Source organism: Nyctereutes procyonoides, unplaced genomic scaffold (genome assembly GCF_905146905.1).
Source record: "Nyctereutes procyonoides isolate TBG_1078 unplaced genomic scaffold, NYPRO_anot_genome, whole genome shotgun sequence".
Taxonomy (NCBI): Eukaryota; Metazoa; Chordata; class Mammalia; order Carnivora; family Canidae; genus Nyctereutes; species Nyctereutes procyonoides.
The window spans coordinates 8,847,616-8,866,559 of record NW_026575142.1 but is presented as its reverse complement, the minus strand read 5'-3'; the positions used below and the strand labels follow the sequence as shown (position 1 = coordinate 8,866,559).

General features: G+C 40.3%; 1 protein-coding gene across 1 annotated transcript in view; it reads right to left on the bottom strand.

The window, feature by feature from the left end:
- TTN (titin) overlaps positions 1-18,944 on the bottom strand; it is a 272,766-nt gene that overhangs the window by 199,395 nt on the left and 54,427 nt on the right. Inside the window, 4 exon segments of the mRNA XM_055307803.1 lie at positions 242-805; positions 2,566-2,844; positions 3,626-6,412; positions 17,605-17,661. Coding sequence (XP_055163778.1) covers positions 242-805; positions 2,566-2,844; positions 3,626-6,412; positions 17,605-17,661 — 3,687 coding nt within the window.

Genomic DNA, 18,944 nt, shown 5'->3' with positions numbered 1-18,944 from the left:
TGAAATTCTTAGAAGAAATTTTAAGCTTGTTAATGGCAGAAGGTTTTTAAAAGAACAGAGTGGCTTCTGAAGAAGATTGAAAATAAAATAAAAAAAATCAAACGATGCCAAGGTTTCCCCAAACCAAAACACATTCACTTGGATGAAATCACTTTAATAATAAAATGTACAGACTGCACTGTCAACAGTTGTTCTCCAGCGGCATCCTTAAAGAGAAAAACAACACTCACACAAGTCTTACCTCTGATAGTAACTGTTGCTGAAGACGAGCTGCTCCCAGCCTCATTGGAAGCTGTACAAACATAGGTTCCTGAATCTTTTAGTTTGGCCAGAGGGATCTCAAGTGATGCTATTTTATCTTCAAAATAGATCTTATGATCTTTCCCAGGGGGTAGTTTTTGCCCATCTTTATTCCATGTTACTGTAACTTTTCTGTCTTCATCTACTTGGCACTCCAGGCGGATCTTCTTATTGATAGCGGATTGCACGGGTTCTAATTCTTTGATGAAATGCGGCTTGTCGATTATGATTAACTCAGCTTGGCAGATGTCAGCTCCAAACTTGTTTGACGCTTTGCAAGAATAAACTCCTCTATCTTGAATTGTAAGATTTGAGAGCTCTAAACTGTGTTTATTTTCTGCCTCTGAAATCTTGCGGTTAGGGGAGGGTGAGAGTGCAGCACCATCTTTCTGCCAAATGGTTTCAATGACGGGGGTGCCTAGTACTGTGCAGAGGAACTTGGCTGTCTTACCCACAAAAGTTGTAACGGACTTAGGTCTGGAGTAAAATGTTGGTGGATACGCCTCTGCAAAAGAAATTTTTTTCAACATTATATTTTGACCCACAGGAGCTCTTGCCAGGATTATATATTCTAAGAAAGAGAAAAGATGAGTTGTATCTTTAGAGAGACACGGGACACTATGTGAAATAGGATAGTTAATTAATTAGATGAAAAGATTTGCCAGAGGAAAGGGATGAGAGAGTTCTTTACAGAGGAGCGAGACAGCCCTTTTAATGTCTCTATTAAAGGAAAGAACAAATGCGGCTTTGTCTGGCAACATTAACTTATTATTGTTAAAGATTCGTCCGCTTTAGTAGCGGATTAGTCATCTGAACTACTTGATAAGTAATTCAGCTGCTCCTTTAGTTCGGTGAATTAGAAGACTGTGTAAAGAAGATAAAGAAAATACACTTGACTCTTCTGAAGAGCAGGGACATTAAGTGAAAAGATCGAGTAGTTTTGTGAAGTCTCTCTAACCTTCACATCAACCATCAGCAAATCCTTCAAGGGCCCAACTTTGAATCAGTCCCCTAAGTCGTTTCAAGCTTGCAAAAATACTGAGAGTGGTAATTTTCCATTTCCATTCTGCATTTTGAAGCGGGCCTTTGGGAATCTCTTCCCAATTTAAAAAGAATTCTCCTCCTCCTTCTTTCCCTCTTGTTATTTGTAAGCTCAGGTATTGATCCCCTCAAGGAACTGGCCCAATTTGGATGAAGAGGTTTCCAAAAGTGTTTTTAAGAATACTGCTGTGCAGCTGGTTACGTGGAGACTCTGATCACAAAGTGAAACCACTAGAGGGGTTTCCAAGGGCCTGGGTTTCAGATTTTTTGATATATAAAAGAGTGTGGGGGTACGGGAGGAAGGTACAGGGAACCCTGACTCTTCCAAGTCAAAAAGCTGTGCTGTGTTTGCCTTTCCCCTTCATGCTTCTATTGGAAAAGACCAAGGGCCTGTCCCACCCCGATATTTAATGCATGGCTTCTCTCCACAACACAGGTAATTGCTACCCCAGAGTTTATATTTACTCTTTCCCTGGGAAGAAGAAAGCCAAAGAGACAGAGACAGACAAAGAAAAGGAAAGTGCTTCTGATTTTTTTTTTTCTAATGAGGGAATTCAAACACCTGATGGGTATGGGCTGCTCAGAAGTCATCCTGTTTGTCGGTTGGGAAATTGAGAACAGAATATTTATGTAGTTGCCCCCTATTTTTAAATTAGTCATAAAGTCTACGGTGAGAATCCCAGCTTGTAGTCCTGTGTAGCTCCCTGCCTTGTATTAGGATTTAACTGCAGTCTTATGCTTTTTGTTGTTGTTGTTTGTAATTCTGTTCTTAACTGGTTAACTGATTCCAAATGACTAAATACATTGGGATGTTATTTATTTTTAAGGAGCAAAAAACGGTCCTGAAATGTTATCATATTAAGTGCCATGCCAGGCCATGAGGAGTTATCCAAGATATTTCCCCCAGGCTCATCATTTTAAAGAGAGAGGGAGAGAACAAAACAAAACCAACAAAAAAAACAAACCCCAAACCAAACTTTCAGGTGCCACTGTTCATCTGATTCCTTGACATTGTTTTCGAAATAATGAGCTATTTTTATTTTTTCTTTAGCTGCTCTTAGAAATACGACTGTAAAGAACGATTGCTTGTCCCACATAGACACTGCAATACCTAGCCATCATGTCACAGCTCGACTATTGGTCTCTCCACCTGCTAGCACCTGTACGAAAAGCAAAAAAGGCAATAGTATGAAATGGGCCAACCACCTCGACGTATGGCATTACCTGTCACAGTCAGTGTGGCTGTACAGCTGACGCTGCCATACTCATTGGAGGCTTTGCAGGTATACTCGCCGCAGTCAACAACCTGGGTTCTCAGGATTTCCAGGGTGGAGACATACTTTGAAGATCGAATAGAACACTTGTCACTTTCATAAATTTCTCGGCCAGCTTTGAACCACTGGAACCGGACATTGGGGGCAATTTGGACCTCACAGGTGAATTTGGCGAGGTGGCCCAGAGCTACTTCCAGGGGCTCGATTCTCCTTTTGATCACTGGGGCAGCTGCAAAGGGAAGCAGAGTTCGTCAGTATGCCTCCTTGTCACACACCCCACAGTTTCTCTTTTTCTTCTAACTTTTGCTGCTGTTAATGAAGACAGTTGAAATTGGGGAGATGGATTGCAGCAGTTTAAGACAAGTGACTGGAAAATGAGAACAATCACTGAAGGTAAAAGGAGACAATGAGTAGCTTTTAACATATTCAATCGTTACTTTGTGGTGGATTGTGAAAAAAACATGATTAAAATGGGATGCTGTGGGCTTACATGCATAACAACATGATATACTCTATAACTATATACCATGCTGACTAAAAACACTGTGCACAGCACTTTAAAAAGTGATCTGCTAAATACAGTGATGAAGTGAAACTTCAAAAAAGAAATACAAGAAAGAACCACAAGTGGACAATTAATCATGGTTATTCTGAATTTAGGGATGAAACTGGCAATTTCAGACAGCCAGGCATCCACTGATGGCTTTTATTACATATCATTATTTTCAAATAAACATAAGCTAAAAACATATCGGTATTACGGGACATATGAAAACAACGTTTTACTTTAAAAATAACTAGTAACGTAGACGTGAAAATGTACTACCCCATAAGGCAGTGAGGACAAAGGAGAAGGATTAATAACCATGACTATGTCTGTGGTTTCACGCTCACTCTCCACACATCGCAGTCTGGCAGAGGCAGGTAAGTGAAAACTCAGTGATGGAAACTAAATAATTAATGACCCAGTGAACGTTAGCGCTCGATGCCCCTCATCTGAAAAATCCAACCTCTTTTGACTACAGTGAGTTTGGCTGAAGTTGATGCATTTCCCTTGGCGTTCAAGGCCTCACAGGTATACGCTCCTTGATGCTCTTCTGTATTGACTCCGTCAATAACTAGTGTATATGTATTTTGATCTTGTAAACACTTGAACTTTTCATCTGAATGCACCAGTTTGCCCTCAAAATACCAATTCACCTCCTCGGCATTTGTTATGGATGACGTGAGGTTTACAATGTCACCTTCCTCTGCAGTAGTGTCCACCAAGGGCGTGAGCATGACAGGGCCATCCTCTTCAACCGCGCTGCCCTCAGCTTCCTGTGCCTCTCCCGTGCCATCCTCCCCGGCACCACCTCCAGGGAGCTTCTCTTTTTCCTCTGATGGCTTTGGTATCTCAGCCTCTTTTTCATCAGGGCTCGCAGCTGGAGTGACCCCATCAGGGACGGCCATGGTATCCCCAACTTTGACCTGACTTTCCACATGAAAACAGCTGACCTCTTCCACTGAGACAAGATATTTAGATTCAACTTCTGGTTCCCAGATGGCCTCAACCTTCTGTGACTCTGAGGAAGGACCCATTTCTTCCGGCAGGCCTGTTGTGGCTCCTTTCTGGATTCTGGGATCCTCGGCTATTAAGATGTTTATTTCCTCACATATAATAGAGCACAGGGCATCCTTCAGTTCAGTTGTCAAGTCAGCCATTTGAGGGTCAATGCCTTCAATGGCAATGGTTAGTTCTTCCGTTAGAGTCTTCACTGAGGTAATGAGGTAGGTACACATAACGCGTTTGGGCTCCTGGGTAAAGTGGATGGCCTTCACCTCCACCTTTTCAACGTTGCTTAACCATTCAGAGAAAAGACTTGGTTGCTCACTGGCCACCGCTGCTTGCAAAGCCCTGCGGATCTGAGTTTTTAGGTTCAATCGTTGTTCTTCTGGAATTCCAGAAAGCAAACTTTCCTTAGAAAGAGTGTCACTTGCCTGCACCTCTGGCACACCGTTTATCACCATGGGCTCTTTTTTATACTCACTGTTTTGGTTCAAGGGCACTGCCCAGTTGTTAGAATGCTCTTCCTTGAGCAGTACTTGCTTTTCCTCATACGCTAGTGGAAACCTTAAGGACTTGCCTACCTCAGTCCTGGCTGCAAAATCTTGCCCTGCGCTTTCCAGTTCATCTGTGCTTTCCATCACAATTTCATCTTCTGTGCACGTGTGTTCTGAAGGGACCTGGGGTTCACAGTGGACCTCAGAGATGATGACATCAGCACCCTCTAAACTTTCCATGTTCCCCTCAGCTAAGCTCTGATTCAAGATGGGAGCACTTTGTGCCTCTTGCTTTGGAGGGGGCAGGGTTTGCTCTTTGTCCATTGCAGACACTGTCTTTTCTTTTGATAAAAGTACTTCCTCAGCCACAGAGGTTAAATATGAACGGGCTGGAGCTTCTTCTATTGAAGATTGTGGATAACTCCCTTCAGGTTCAGCTAGGAAAGTTTTCATAGACTCCACCGTTAATGAACTAATTTCTTCTACGGACATGGCACTTGGGAAGATTTTTTCAGTTTCTGATAGGACCACCTGGGACTCGGGTTCTTGAAGCATTAGGACATCTTCCTTGGGGAGGGTTTTCTGGGACTGGATAACTTGCAGCTGTAAATTGGGAGATGGTTCCTTGATGGGCTGAACATGAATAGTGCCATTGATGGAAAGACGTGCCCTGGTGCTTTCTGCATCAGGCCTATTCTGCTCCAACGTGACTGTGGATTGCAATTGCTCAGCCACTAAAGTTACTTGACTACTCAGTTCACTGGTTTGAACAATATGCTCATGAGAAAGCTGCTGGCTTTCTTCTGCAACTGAAGCAGCTTTCAAAATGGTGCTGTTTACAAAAGCTGCAATTTCCTGCTCTGAGTCAGATGCCTCAACTGCAGGACCCTTTAATGACATCTCTGGAAAATCCTTAGTAGCCTCTGGTATGGGCTTTGCTTTGCAGGGAGCATCCGTCATGTCCGTATCTTCTAGAAGCACAAGCAGCTCTGCGGTGCAGGTGGACTCACCCCACATATTCTCTGCTTTACAGACATAGAGGCCACTATCTTCCCTCTGGGGGTCATTAACAATGAATGTTCCAGAACCATCAGGATTATGAATGATAATGTGATACACATTGGTGCAAAGCTGCTTGCTTTCTTTGAACCATGTAACAGTGGGTGCAGGCTCTCCAAGTACCACGTACTCAAAGACTGCTGGGAGCCCCCGAGTGCAGTGAATTGGTTTAAACTCCTTAAGGAAGTAAGGGGGACAAGGACCTTCAAACTTCTCCAGAAATGTTTCCACTGGTTCTGCTTCTGTCTCTTTGTGGCCCTCTCCTTTGGAACTTATTTTTAGAGAGGCACTGCACATGGCCTGTCCGTATTCATTACTGGCAACACATGTATACTCTCCCTCATCCTCAAATTTGGTGAACAGAATGATCAAACTATGATCATTGCCGTCAAAAACAAATTTGTAGTCAGCAGAAGGGGTTAACATCACTCCATTAAAGAACCACTGAATTTTAGGCTTGGGAATGCCAGTGACAGTAACAGACAGTTTAGCCACATCCCCTATGCTTATTTCAGCATTTGACACTTCTTTGATGAAAACTGGAACATGGCCTTCCTTTTTGGACTCAAATGTAGTTGAATGAATTGGAGGTGCAGACAAAAGTTCAAGTGTTTCATTTCTATTAGATAACTGAAGGCCAGAGCTATAGGTTTGGAATCCTTCTTCCTCAGCAGACAGAAGAGAACTAGAAAACTCTGTATGGAGAAAAGTGATTATTATTTTACAACAAAAAAATAGAAGTCAACGAACAAGGCACCAACCGATGACCTTCTTCTGCTTTATTCCTAGAAGCATTAGATTATCTTGAGATTTATTAAAAAAAAGCACATTTCTAAATTTTTAATCTTAGCTCATTATAGCATATTATAGAACCATAAATACTGTACTCATGCAACTTTCAATCCACTTCAAAAATTTCAAATCTGTTCTAGTAGTTTTCTTTTTGATATAAACCCAATTCTAAAGTTCGAAAAACTGCTGCCTATATATTTGTAATAAAAGAATCCAGGATTATTTAAATCTATTTCTAAAAAGATTCAGAATTGCTGTTTATGTTTGAAATTTTCTTGAGTTAAGAATGATAGCCTTTGCCAAATTGAAGACTGATTATTTCCAAAATAAAATATTTATGTTTCAGTTATTATTTATAAAGTCATTATTAAAAAGAGACTATAGGAAATACTTCATTTGAATTTGTAAGAGAACCATCTTTTTTTTTTTCAGTTACTAGAAATTGGGGCCTCCTTTGGCCATGTAAATCACCATATTATGTCAACAAAGCTTTTATAATAAGACTTTTGTTAAATCAAGAAAATGAAGGATCAGGAATGAAAGAAGATAACTCCAACATTAAAAATTGGATTGAACTTTATTGTGTGAGAAATACCTATACAGCATTACTGACAGAAAAACAAAAGAGTGAATAACAGATATTCTTTAAATAGTATCATGGATGACTGGCATAATATGATATGAAAGAATTAGATTTTTCATTAAATCTGATAGGAATGTAGAATAGCTCTCTTAATAATAGTTTTATTACCTTTCCCCAAAGAAATATTATTTTATTAATTCACTCCCCTTGCATCACATGGAATAGTCATGCCTTAATTCCTCTTCTAAAGCATAGAAGCTTTAGAAGGCACAACTCTAGTTTCTATTGCCTATGAATGTACTGGCAAAATTTATCTATGGCATGTAGAATATATACTCAGTTATTTACTATTTCAATTAGTAAGGCCACTAAACCACTGGTTAATTTCACATATTAATGGTGACCACTTAATTTTACATTTAGTACCCATGTCCACTCTCCCTTCACTTGAACTCCCAAAACATCTGGAAAGGGAATGAACATGAATATTTAAAATACCCCAACTCACTAATTCATTAAAATATTTTCAGTTGTTTTCCTTTACTTCCAACACGGCATATTGACCATAAAAAAATACAGTAAATAAAATTCAAATGCACTGAAACATGAAAGGTACAGTTAAAAATGCATGTAGTAGAAGCGGCTAATAATTATGTCTAAACCCCACTACATATAATACAATGAATTCTTTATCCAGCAACAGATAAATTAATATTTCAGGCTTTTAAGTTATGTGCCATTGAATCAGAAAAAAATTCCATTTAATTATCTACAACAATAAGTAAGCCAAGTAAGGCAAGGCTTGTTTTTCCTTATTCAGTCATTTTTATTCCAAATATCCTCAATTCAATGCATTTGAGACTAAAAGAATTCTAATGAGCAAATTCAAACTCTTCCTTCTTGCAAATTCAATAAGGCATTTCAACGTTTTTCCCTCCCCTCCCCTCCTTCCTTCTTTCCTTCCTTCCTTTCCTGAAACAGGTTTTGAACTGTTACTATATCAGCTATTGTCATGTTTGTCATGACCAGAATCTCTAATTCATTGAAACATCCATTTTGTTACTAGGAGTAGAATAAATCCCTAAGTCCTTAAACTAGAGAATTAGTTTTATTTCAGGGATTTATGATGAGCTATATTACATTATACTATACTGCTTATCACAGATATTGTGTGCTCCCTGGTTGAAATAGAAATGATTGTTCCACAACAGTATATCTATCTGGGTGAGTAATGATGACTCAAAACAGGTAGAAGAGATGTTTGGGGGAGGAGGGGTAGTGGGAAGGGGTGTAAGCCTGTCTGCTCTGTCCGTATCCTGCACATTCTCTCAATTATTCCTTCAATTCGGAAGGCTTGAAGGGAATCCTATTGTGGGAATAAAAAGCGGATAGGTGAAAGAAACAAACTTTGAATATATGAATTCTCATGAAAATTAAATTTAAATTTAGTTTTTTAGAATCAAGAACAATATGTTTAATATGAGCATGGTATATAAGAGTTGCCTGATGCAGGGGAAAAATCCAGGTATTAGGTAACAGTGAGTAATTTAGAGCTGGAGGGAGTAAAGATTCCTATCTCCATTACTATAGTCTATTAAATTCTCATCATTTGTTACAAAACTAAAATTTATCCTAAGTCATATTAAGAAAAGTTACCACTGGGACAATACCGAATCATATAATTAAGCAATCATCTCTGAGGTCTTTTGGCCCAACCCCTCATTTTCTGATACGAAAACTGATCTTTTAATATTTATTACATCTTTTATGAGAAGATTCAGGTTCACAGTGATACACAGATACATTGTTAAGAATTTTATAAATTTATTAAGAATTATAATTTTGGAAAACGAAGTTGCTTTAGAGACATATATCTTAAATTTGAATGTTTCTTAATTTCTAATTAGTTTGAAAAATTTCTAATTTGTTTAAAAATGACAGGAAGGCTTACTATCCTGTTATTTGCATATAATCTGAAATTTCATAATCTGAAATACAAATTACCATATTGCTCAATACTAAAAATGTCCCACTTTCTATTTCCTAGTGCTAAAGATTCTGAAATTGGACTATGGTTTAAAAATCTCTGGGTGACGGGCACTGAGGTGGGCACTTGACGGGATGAGCACTGGGTGTTATTCTCTATGTTGGCAAATTGAACACCAATAAAAAATAAATTTATAAAAAAAATAAAAGAAAAAAATAAAAATCTCTCTATAAATGTAATATTGTAATATTCTCTCCTCTCCAGGCCAATATCAAATGAATGCTGCATTTAACACCTGACGATATTTTAACAATCGAGAAAATGGGGTAGTCTCAAAAGTGGAAAGATATTTCTTTGCATATTTTGCAAATGTCCAAACGTCTAGCTGAACTCCACCCACAAAGAAAGCACCATTGGTCCCTTCAAAGCCAGCGAGAGTTATAAACACTTAGGAAGAGGGATATTAATAGTGAAAATATTTTTCGAAGAGCCGAACAAATATATTGAGCTTGCAAGGTAAAACAGATTATAGAGTTAGTGATCAGTTGGGTGAAGCTGGTTTCTGCTGTTTGTCTGTTCTAAGTCCAAGTCAGTAAGCGTGGATTTGGACACCAAGGGGCGACAATTTCAAAAATGACTTCTACTCAGAGCAGAGAGGAGATTTACCTTACCGATTTGTCAGCGTGGTCATCTGACCCGGGCTTCCATCCTATGTGTTACTTTACTTAGTTTATCTGCTAAAAGAGAATGCATTCTACTGAAACTCTTTCGTGGAAGGCGAACGAGGGTAAAGCAGTGGGACAGACAGGTAGGTAGCCACGGAGATTTTTAATCGTGCTCGATGATTCACAGCAGAGGTGACACAGTGATGGTTGCACAGTTGGGATCACAGGATATTTACCTGGGCTACAAACAGGAGAGTTCTACACAGAGAAAGTATTTTCCCAGGGATTTTCCAGGTATCAGATTCGGGTCGAGTGGGCCTATTGGGAAATTCATTGGATCTACATACTTTGGAAAATCTGGAAGCGCTCAGATGGGTTTAATAATTACTGAGGCAGTGACACGTTGCACTAGAAACTAAGTCAGGGTGAGGGCCGCACAGGTCTCCGCCATCCCTGACTTGTTCGTGGCCACGCACCTGTACTCCCCTTCATCATCTTTCCCCAAGCTCGTTATGAACAGGTTGTGGAACCCTATGCCACTTTCCTCGGCACTGAACCGTGCTCCTTGCACCAACCTCCCATCTTTGTACCAGTAAACCGTGGGTCTCGGAGAGCCCCGGACCAAACACTGGAAATAAGCTGCTGTGCCTAACGGTGCGTAACAGTCAGAAATCCCTTTGATAAACCTGGGAGGCCCTTCCACCACCTGAAATTCAAAAAAGCTATCTGAATATTTGCTCTTTAAGACCAGTTCTTCCTTCAAGCTGCTTAAGGTCACTTTGCTCTTCTTGGTCGTCAGAGCAAACCTTTCAGAATCTCCCATGGTGAGGAATCCCCGGCAGATGGCCTCCCCTGCACAATTCACAGCCCTGCACCTATAGGTCGCGCTGTCAGATGGACAGAAGTTGCGAATTTTGAGGGTGTGACTTCCAGCCTCCTCGCTGATCTCATATTTGACGTTATCGGGTTCAATGCACATGTATTCCTTATACCATCTCACTTCTGGGCTAGGGATGCCTATGACTGAACATCGGAACACAGCGTCTGAATTTTCGGGAATTTTAAAGTCACAAATGGGCATTATAAAGCGAGGAGGCATTTCAAATACTTCTAAATCAATTTTTAAATCTCTGTCTTCTTCCTCCCTTGAAGCCATACTTGGATCCGCTAAAGTCAACGGTAGAACATCCAGACTCACAATCATGCTTTTATGGTCGGGAGTAAATTCAGGGACTGTGACGATTTTCACTTGCTTCTCAAATTCTTTAACATCTTTTTCACTTAATTCCACTTCCAGGACAATCTCTTGAGGGGACGGCGTTCTTGACGATGGCGTGTTTTCCAGATCAAACTGCATGATGTGCTGATGTGTGACTGGAGGCGGGAGCGCCACCGCTCTCTCTTTCTGGGGCACGATGTCTACTTTTGCAAAGCTCTTGGCTTCCCCTATGATGTTCACAGCATGGCACATGTACTCTCCGCCCTCGCCTTTGCGAAGGTTGGAAATTTCCAAAGAACACACATTGCCCACCCTTTCTATTTTGATTCTTTCATCTGGCTCCAGCAGAGACTTATTTCGATACCATTTCACACCAGGAACTGGAATGCCCTCAACTTCAACAATGAAGCCCAGTGTTGTGTTCTCGTACATCTTCCTTCTGGTCAGAGGTTCGATGAACGACGGGGGCATTTCATTGTCTTTTGGTTCGATGGCTTCACTAGGGGTGCCGAATGAATCAGAGCGCCCCAGTTCATTAGCGGAGCTCCTCTCTGCTGTGGGAGTATGGAAATGTTCATTTGGTGTACTGTCCTCCCTTTCTATTTTTGATGGATACCTTTTAAGGTTTCCAGTGGGATTTGGTCCTCCAGTAGGAATAGGATGTCCTTCAACTGTTTCTCCTAATGGTGTGGAATATCTCTCCAGGGCCTCCCCTGGGGGTGTAGTATATCTCTCCAGGGCCTCCCCTGGGGTGTAGTATATCTCTCCAGGGCTTCCCCTGGGGGTGTAGTATATCTCTCCAGGGCCTCCCCTGGGGGTGTGCAATATCTCTCTGCTACCTCGCCTTCGGAAGGTGTGGAGTACCTCTCGCCAGCTTCCTCTAAGGGTGTGGCTCTTTCCATGGTCTCACCCCCTGAATTCCTTGCGGACTGTTTGGTTGTGTCTGAAGGAGTAAAATATAAATCAGGAGCCTTTGGAGTCTCAAAATGTTCAACAGAGGATGGTGGCGTATAAAACTGATCTAACTCTGAGATTTCTTCACTGCTTATACTTCCCACGTCGATCGAAATGTCAGATTCAGGAGAAAACGGGCGGCCTAATGAGTCCTGTTGTTGGCTGTAGTATTCATACACGGTGTGGAAAGTTACTTCTTCAACCTCCATCGACGTGACTGACTCACGCTGGACAGGCTTTGCCTTGGGTTTGGGGTCTTTAGTTTCAGGAACTTGGTGCTTTCCAGCAGCAAGTAAATATTGTGCTAGAGAGGCCTCAGGGTCTATTGCTTCTGTTGTATGTGCCTCATCTGGTTTAGGAAGATTTTCAGAAAAAACAGTTTCTATCTTCTCTCCTTCAGTAGTGGACAGAGAAATTTCTTTCCGAACTTGAACTTCTTCGTAACATTTTTCCTGCCCAAAAGCATCAAATTTTGCCCTTATTTGTTCATTTGGATTCTGCTGTTGCTCGTGAACATCACCTTCGTCGTCTCCCAAAGTTCCAGTGACATACCCCTGTGTCGCTCCATCCTGGTCCTGAAACGACGCCAGCTCGGGTGCCAGAGTGTGCTCTTCCTTCTCGTGGACCTCTAAGAGATTTTCCTCACTTGCTGCTTTTTTCAAATGTGAAATGAAACTTCTACCTCCGTTTTCCAGAGAACTTTCTCCCTCAGAAACAGAAGTCTCTCCCACATTAGCAGAGGAGGTTTGATGTAGGGCATGTGGTTCACTGTGGGTTTCTTCAGAAAAGGATTTAAGGGGACTATCAGGATTTAAAATTTCTAAGTTATGTTCCTCTATGTGTTTTTCCAAATAAAGGGTATTTTCATCAAAATGACTTTTCTCTATCACAGTCCTATCTGAAAACTCCTGACCGGAAGACATTTCAGGGGTGGGAAGTGTGTCATCTAGCACACTTTCAGAGGTATCTTGTGTCTCAGGTTGTAATGCTTCAGTGCCAGAGATTTCTTTTTTATAAGGTGTCTCCTGTTGCCTGGTCTCTGGCCCTTGGAACTCCGTAGCTGCATCTCCTAGATGAGAATACATTTGTTTTAGATCAAATACAATGTTCCCAGTATCAGCTACTTCAGAAGCAGGATGTTGGATTTTAAAAGAAGCTGCTCCTGGTTGGCCACCAGCTGAAGCTTGGAATTCTAGATCTGCACTTTCTACTTGAGAGTAGAACTGCTTCAAGTCAAATGTAATAGCTGCTTCGTGGTCAGCCCTTCCAGAAATTGCAGACTGATCTGTAAGACATAGTTCTTTCTCTTGTTCCCTCTCTTCTGCTTCAAATTCCTTCCAAGTCTGAGAAGAAAGCAGCTTTAAATTCATTACAACATCAGATGAATCGGGTTCGGCGTTGGGAGACCTTGTGTCTGCCGGATACATATTTGCATTTAGGTTACTGGATCCCGATTCTCTTCCCGGTAATGGCAAGTTCCTGTCACCAAGCTTCCTCTGAGGGGGACTGACAAATGATTTCCTGGTAAGCCTTTTTTCTAGAACTCCTTTTTCTACATGTTGTAACTTTTCAAATGCAATGATTCTATGCTTCACCTTTTTCCCTAGGTAGTGTCTCTCTTCACCAAGGGGTTCTTCATACTCCAGAGATGAAGCTGTTGGATTGTAACTATCAGGAGTTCTCTCAGACTGGCTATGTCGCAAAGAGTCACTTTGGGCATATTCTTGCACATTTTCCTGTTCTGCTTCACCGGGTTTTCTGAAATCGTTTTTTACCTCTTGCCTAATTTTTTCAACTTCGCTGAAATCATCGACAAATGGATAAACAGTACCTTCTGCTTGGTACAGCTTGGATTTTTCATTTCTGTGTCCCTCTTTCCCCTCACTCTGACCCTGTATGAGTTTGGCTTTGACAGGCTTGTTGATTTTTATGGCTCCAGCAGCACCTTGCATAAATCTGGGTAGTTTTTCTCTAGAATATGTGCAATGAACCTGGCCTTTCTGGTCTATCTGTCCAACTGTCTCCAGGCTTTGAAAATATTCCCTTACAGAATGTTCTTGTATCCTGGACTGGGGAATAAAAGGACCAGGTGGATGATCATAAAAATGCGCCCTTACAGATTTTCCCTGAATTTGCTGATCTTTGGAATATTTTGCATAAATCCCACCAATGTTTTCTAATTGACTATACTCCCTATGAGTGACAGGTTCCACTGTCAGATTCGAAACACTCTCAGCGGTTCCTGAACTGTTTTCAGCAACACATTTATATTTTCCAGAATCTTGAGAATTGATCTCATTAATATATAGCCTGTAGCTAAAATTAATTTCTTCAAACTGAAACTTCTGGTCCTGCTTTAAAAGGAGTCCGTTTTGAAACCACGTTACAACTGGTTTGGGCTCACCAGACAATAAACATTCGAATACGATGGAATCCCCTTCTCTACATCTGGTATGCTTTGGCATTTCCTGTAACATTTTTGGTGGCTCATTAGTGATATCAGCTGAAAATACAAATTTGTGTTTTGGTGACTGAGGGGCCTCATCTTGAGGTGTTGCTTTAGTTTCCGATTCCTCAGCATGAAACAATTCTCTTGACTCTTTCTCGTGCTCTGGGGTAGGAGTAGCTGCTGTTACCTGAATTTCTACAGGAAAGGAAAGCAATTCTGCGTCTGCAGAGGGAGGAACTGGGGGTTTGGTTTGTAACATCTGGAGATGTTTTTTGCGCTTTTGTCTCCAAGGCGGTTGGATGTCTTTTGCTTGGTCAAACACCATTGCCAACTCTTCTTCCTCATCCGTATACTCGTGCAACACTGGTACCGAATGTGCTTCGACACCATGCCCTCGCTTTGCCATCACTCTAAGTATACCCGTTGTTTTTACTGTTCCATATTGGTTAAACAGCACGCAGGTAATAGAACCTTCATTTTGAGGATGAACAGAAGAAAAAGTTAATATTGAGTAGTTTTCTGAGGTCTGCGCGATAAAGCCTCTGTTGCGTGGGATTGGTATATCATTATTATACCACGTCACTATGGGTGGAGGGTATCCTTGAAAGTGACACACAAATTTACAACTGTCACCTTCATAAACTTCTTGAGATTCGATTTCTTGAAGAAATGAAGGTGGGCAACGTTGCGGATGCCTTTGGAACGAGCTTTCCAAAAATCTTGTGGTTTTTCCTTCTTGCGCAGTTTGGAATTCATCAGTTTCTGTGGAAGTAGAGTGCTGCAATTCGCTCAAGTCATCCTCTCTTATTCTCTCACTATCCAGTTCTACATTTTCTTTAATATTCATAACGGCCCCAAAAGCTTCACTGGCATGTGGCATAATAACTTGGGACACCTCTTCAGGTGTCTCATATAGTTCCTCGTTCTTATTTATAGCAGTGATGTATCTAGATGACGCTCCAATTTCAGTTTTGGTCATAATTCCTTCAAATTGTTCTTCTGCTTGGGTTTCCTCACTTACCAGAATCCTACCATAAAAATGGTCTTCTTGGGGACTTTCTCTTAAAAATAGCTCTTGGCTCGTTCTTGTTTCGGTCTGGAGGATTTCTTCATCAACAGTGGTTTGAAAGCTTATGGGAGGCTCTCCAGATTCTACATCTTGGTCCATTTGATTAGGAAGGACCTGTGGATTTTGGACAATCCCCTCACATGAATGATCCACCCTATCCCTATTTTCGGCTAGATCAGATACAAACCTGCCTTCCATCTCCTCTCTAGAGCACAGAACGTCTTTATCACTAGCTTCACTTCTCAGAGTTCTTGAGCTTATTTCAGATGGCATACCTGAAAGAGGTAACTTCTTTTTCTCCATTAACATTTTTCTAGCCTCCCGTAAACGTTGCAACTTTATTTTGGTCTCCTCGTCCAGGAAGCTTGCCCCAACATTCAGCCATTCCCTTATGTCAGATTTACTTTCTAAATATTCTGCATCACACAGAAAGTCAGTTTTCTTGCCTGGACTTACTGTCTTAAAGTGTATAGTTCGCACCATTCCCATCTCTTCTACATCCCGTTTTTTGTTAAAGGGAGAGCCAGTAAACCTCAGGCCAACTTTTATCCTCTCTTCTCTCCTTTCAGCTAATGCCTCCATATTTCCATGTGTCTGTTCTGTCCTTTTTAGAAATTCTAAACATTTCTCATCTTGCCCTCTTTGCATAACAAGCAATGAGGCTGTTGATTCAGCAGAGCCTTCACTATTAATTGCTAACAATCTATAACTTCCCGAATCTCTGTTTTGGACGCTTTTAACCTCTAAGCTGGATGAGTGATGATGTAAGTCACTCTCAGTTTTTATAACCCGTCGAAGACCCGTTGGAATAGGTCGATTGTTATGAAACCAAGTTATTTCTGGAGTTGGACAAGCAATTAATTTACATGTAAAAACAACGGGATCACCCTCTAGAACATACTGAAACACAAGTTTTTGGGTAAAAGAAGGCTTGAAATATTCAGGCCAGGAGCTTGTAGAGGATATTCGACTTGCATATCTTTTAGCCGCCATGGAGCTATGGCCCACGTCTTCAGAATCTGAAAAGGCATCGCGTGTATCTCTTTCTGAATGTTCAGATTCCCCCTCGGAGAACAACTCTGAAAAAAAAGTAAATTATAAAGCATTTTACTATTTTCCATAGTCCTTGAAAAAGTTGAAAATAAATGAAATTGCAAAATAGGAAATGAAATAAAATGCATGCTACAGATTCTCACAAATCCATAAAAAGTTCACTCACCATATTTGTTCGAATAAACGCAACACCATGCTCTGTTTAAAAGATTCTGACACGAAAATCGTTCGTTGTCTGGTCTTTTCTTCAAACTGTTGAAATTTCTTCTTGAACAAGCAAAAATGCATTTCAAAATAACATGTTCCTGTGCATGTTTGTTTGGGGAGCAGGAAAACTTTGTTCTTTTGATGGCTAAGAGGAAAATCTTACCTGACTTGCAGAGAGTGGAATAAACGCCCTTTCTGATCCTTTTGATTATAGAGTAAATTATTATATTTTTGAGAATTAACTATTTAAAAAATATCTACAAGAACTATAACCATAAGTAATTAGCTAAAATAAAATGAGAAGGCGTTTATTCGAACTAATACAGCCATAAAGTCACAATGTTATGCAAAGAAAAGCAGGCAATAAGGATCACATAAGGCAGCTATCTGCAAGCCAGTGTAAGAGACATATCAATGTTAAGATGATGTATGTGCATGAAGTGTCCAACAGAATGGGAATGTAACATTTTCACACACCCTAAATAAAGTCGCATTTCAATCATAATTCATTTGTGACATTGCATTCTGAGAATGACAGCTAGGTTATTGCCTATTGTTCAATTTAATTCACCATGATTTTGAAAACAAACTTTTACTTCTTGATTTCATGCATTAAGATGACAACTTTTTCTAATACGCGGTTTTGAAAATGGCTGCAAACATGAAGTGGAATATGGCTGATAAATTTTAAATACAAGACTTTAAATTACCATCAAACAAATTACTGTGAAATGCATGTAATCATCAGCATACTAAACCAGGCATGCGACATAGTAATATATACTCTAAGAGATATATTTGTACATCTATGTCATTTTTCTCAATATTACTAAGGGGAAATAGGCAGCTCAAGGATTCTATTAATCCTTCAGAATTTCTACTTAAATCTCACATCCAATATAACAATACCTTTCATCTCCACCTCAATCTGCTCTTCAATCCTCCCGTGCAAAATTGATTCTGGGGCTAAAATGGAAAAACATATATGGAGATTTTAATGATTAATGCCATATACTTCCTGCCTCGATTCATATATTCATACAATTACAATTTTCTCTTTATTCTGGTAATTGAAAACTACATCCTCTAAATGCACCCCCAAAATCCATGCCAAACAAATCAATGAACTGATAGAGTACATGACAATGTTGGCAGAGAGATTTTAAAACATTTTTATTTTAGGTTCTCTGTGAAATTACCACTTTTAGTTCTATAATTCCCCATGCCTTTACATGCATTCAAAAAAGCAATCCACAAACTACAGGAATATTCTTTTTTTTTTTTTAAATGTCCTATCAACTGAACATTTGCTAAGAGATGGAGTCACACAGAGAAGGAACATGCATTTTCTAACTTGCCACTTTTTGCCGAGGGCTAGTCTTAGGTGTTCCTGCAGAATAAAGTGTTTCCTGCTAGTAAATACTCCTTTGATTTGGGACACGTTTAAAAGTTTAAACTACACAAAGTCTGATTACATGTTAAGGAGTAAAACAAAGAGTCTTCAACTCAAAAAATGGCTTTTATTAGATAGGGAAAAGGCGCAGGCTTTAGACACAATCATCTCTGGGGCAGCTTCTTGAGCAGGGCAGGTGCCCTGGTGTCCATCAATCTTCCGTCCACCTGTGAGGCACCACGCACAGGCTCCCCAGCTTCTCCTTTCCTTGTGGGCTTTGGCATGAAGTGAACGACAAACTTGATGTTTTCTTTGATGATTCTCTCTTTACTTCGTGGGTTGTTTTAATTTGTGACGCTTTGAGTGTTTTAATACTTTTAATGTCTGAACCATGGGCAATTTTTGTAACTGCTCTGGTTTGCGATTCTTTTGCTAGGTGAGAATAAAGTTAGGAAAAGGAATACATTAGCTGTGTTTGTAAGAGTAAATCACATGCTGAATTTAGAGAAGGTGACGTGTCATTAGGATGAGAAGGAAAGCAGCATGTTAGTCCCCAAACTAATATAGGATATACCTAGGCTTATTATGCACAGAAGAACCCTACTTGAACAGACTTACAGGGTTTTACATTCCTACTTGATCGTAGATAACTGTGCAGCCTACATCAAGTTATAAGGCCAAAGTAAAAAGAGGAACATATAAGGACTGGTCTCATGTTCAATAATTAGACAACTGTGCCCGATCCTTCAGTCTTCAAATACTTAAATGGCATTATCTTTCAACTTCTTAAGTACAAGAGAGGCAGTCTAGACTTTCCAAGAGAAAAATGCTCATGTGCCAAGAACACTTTAATAAT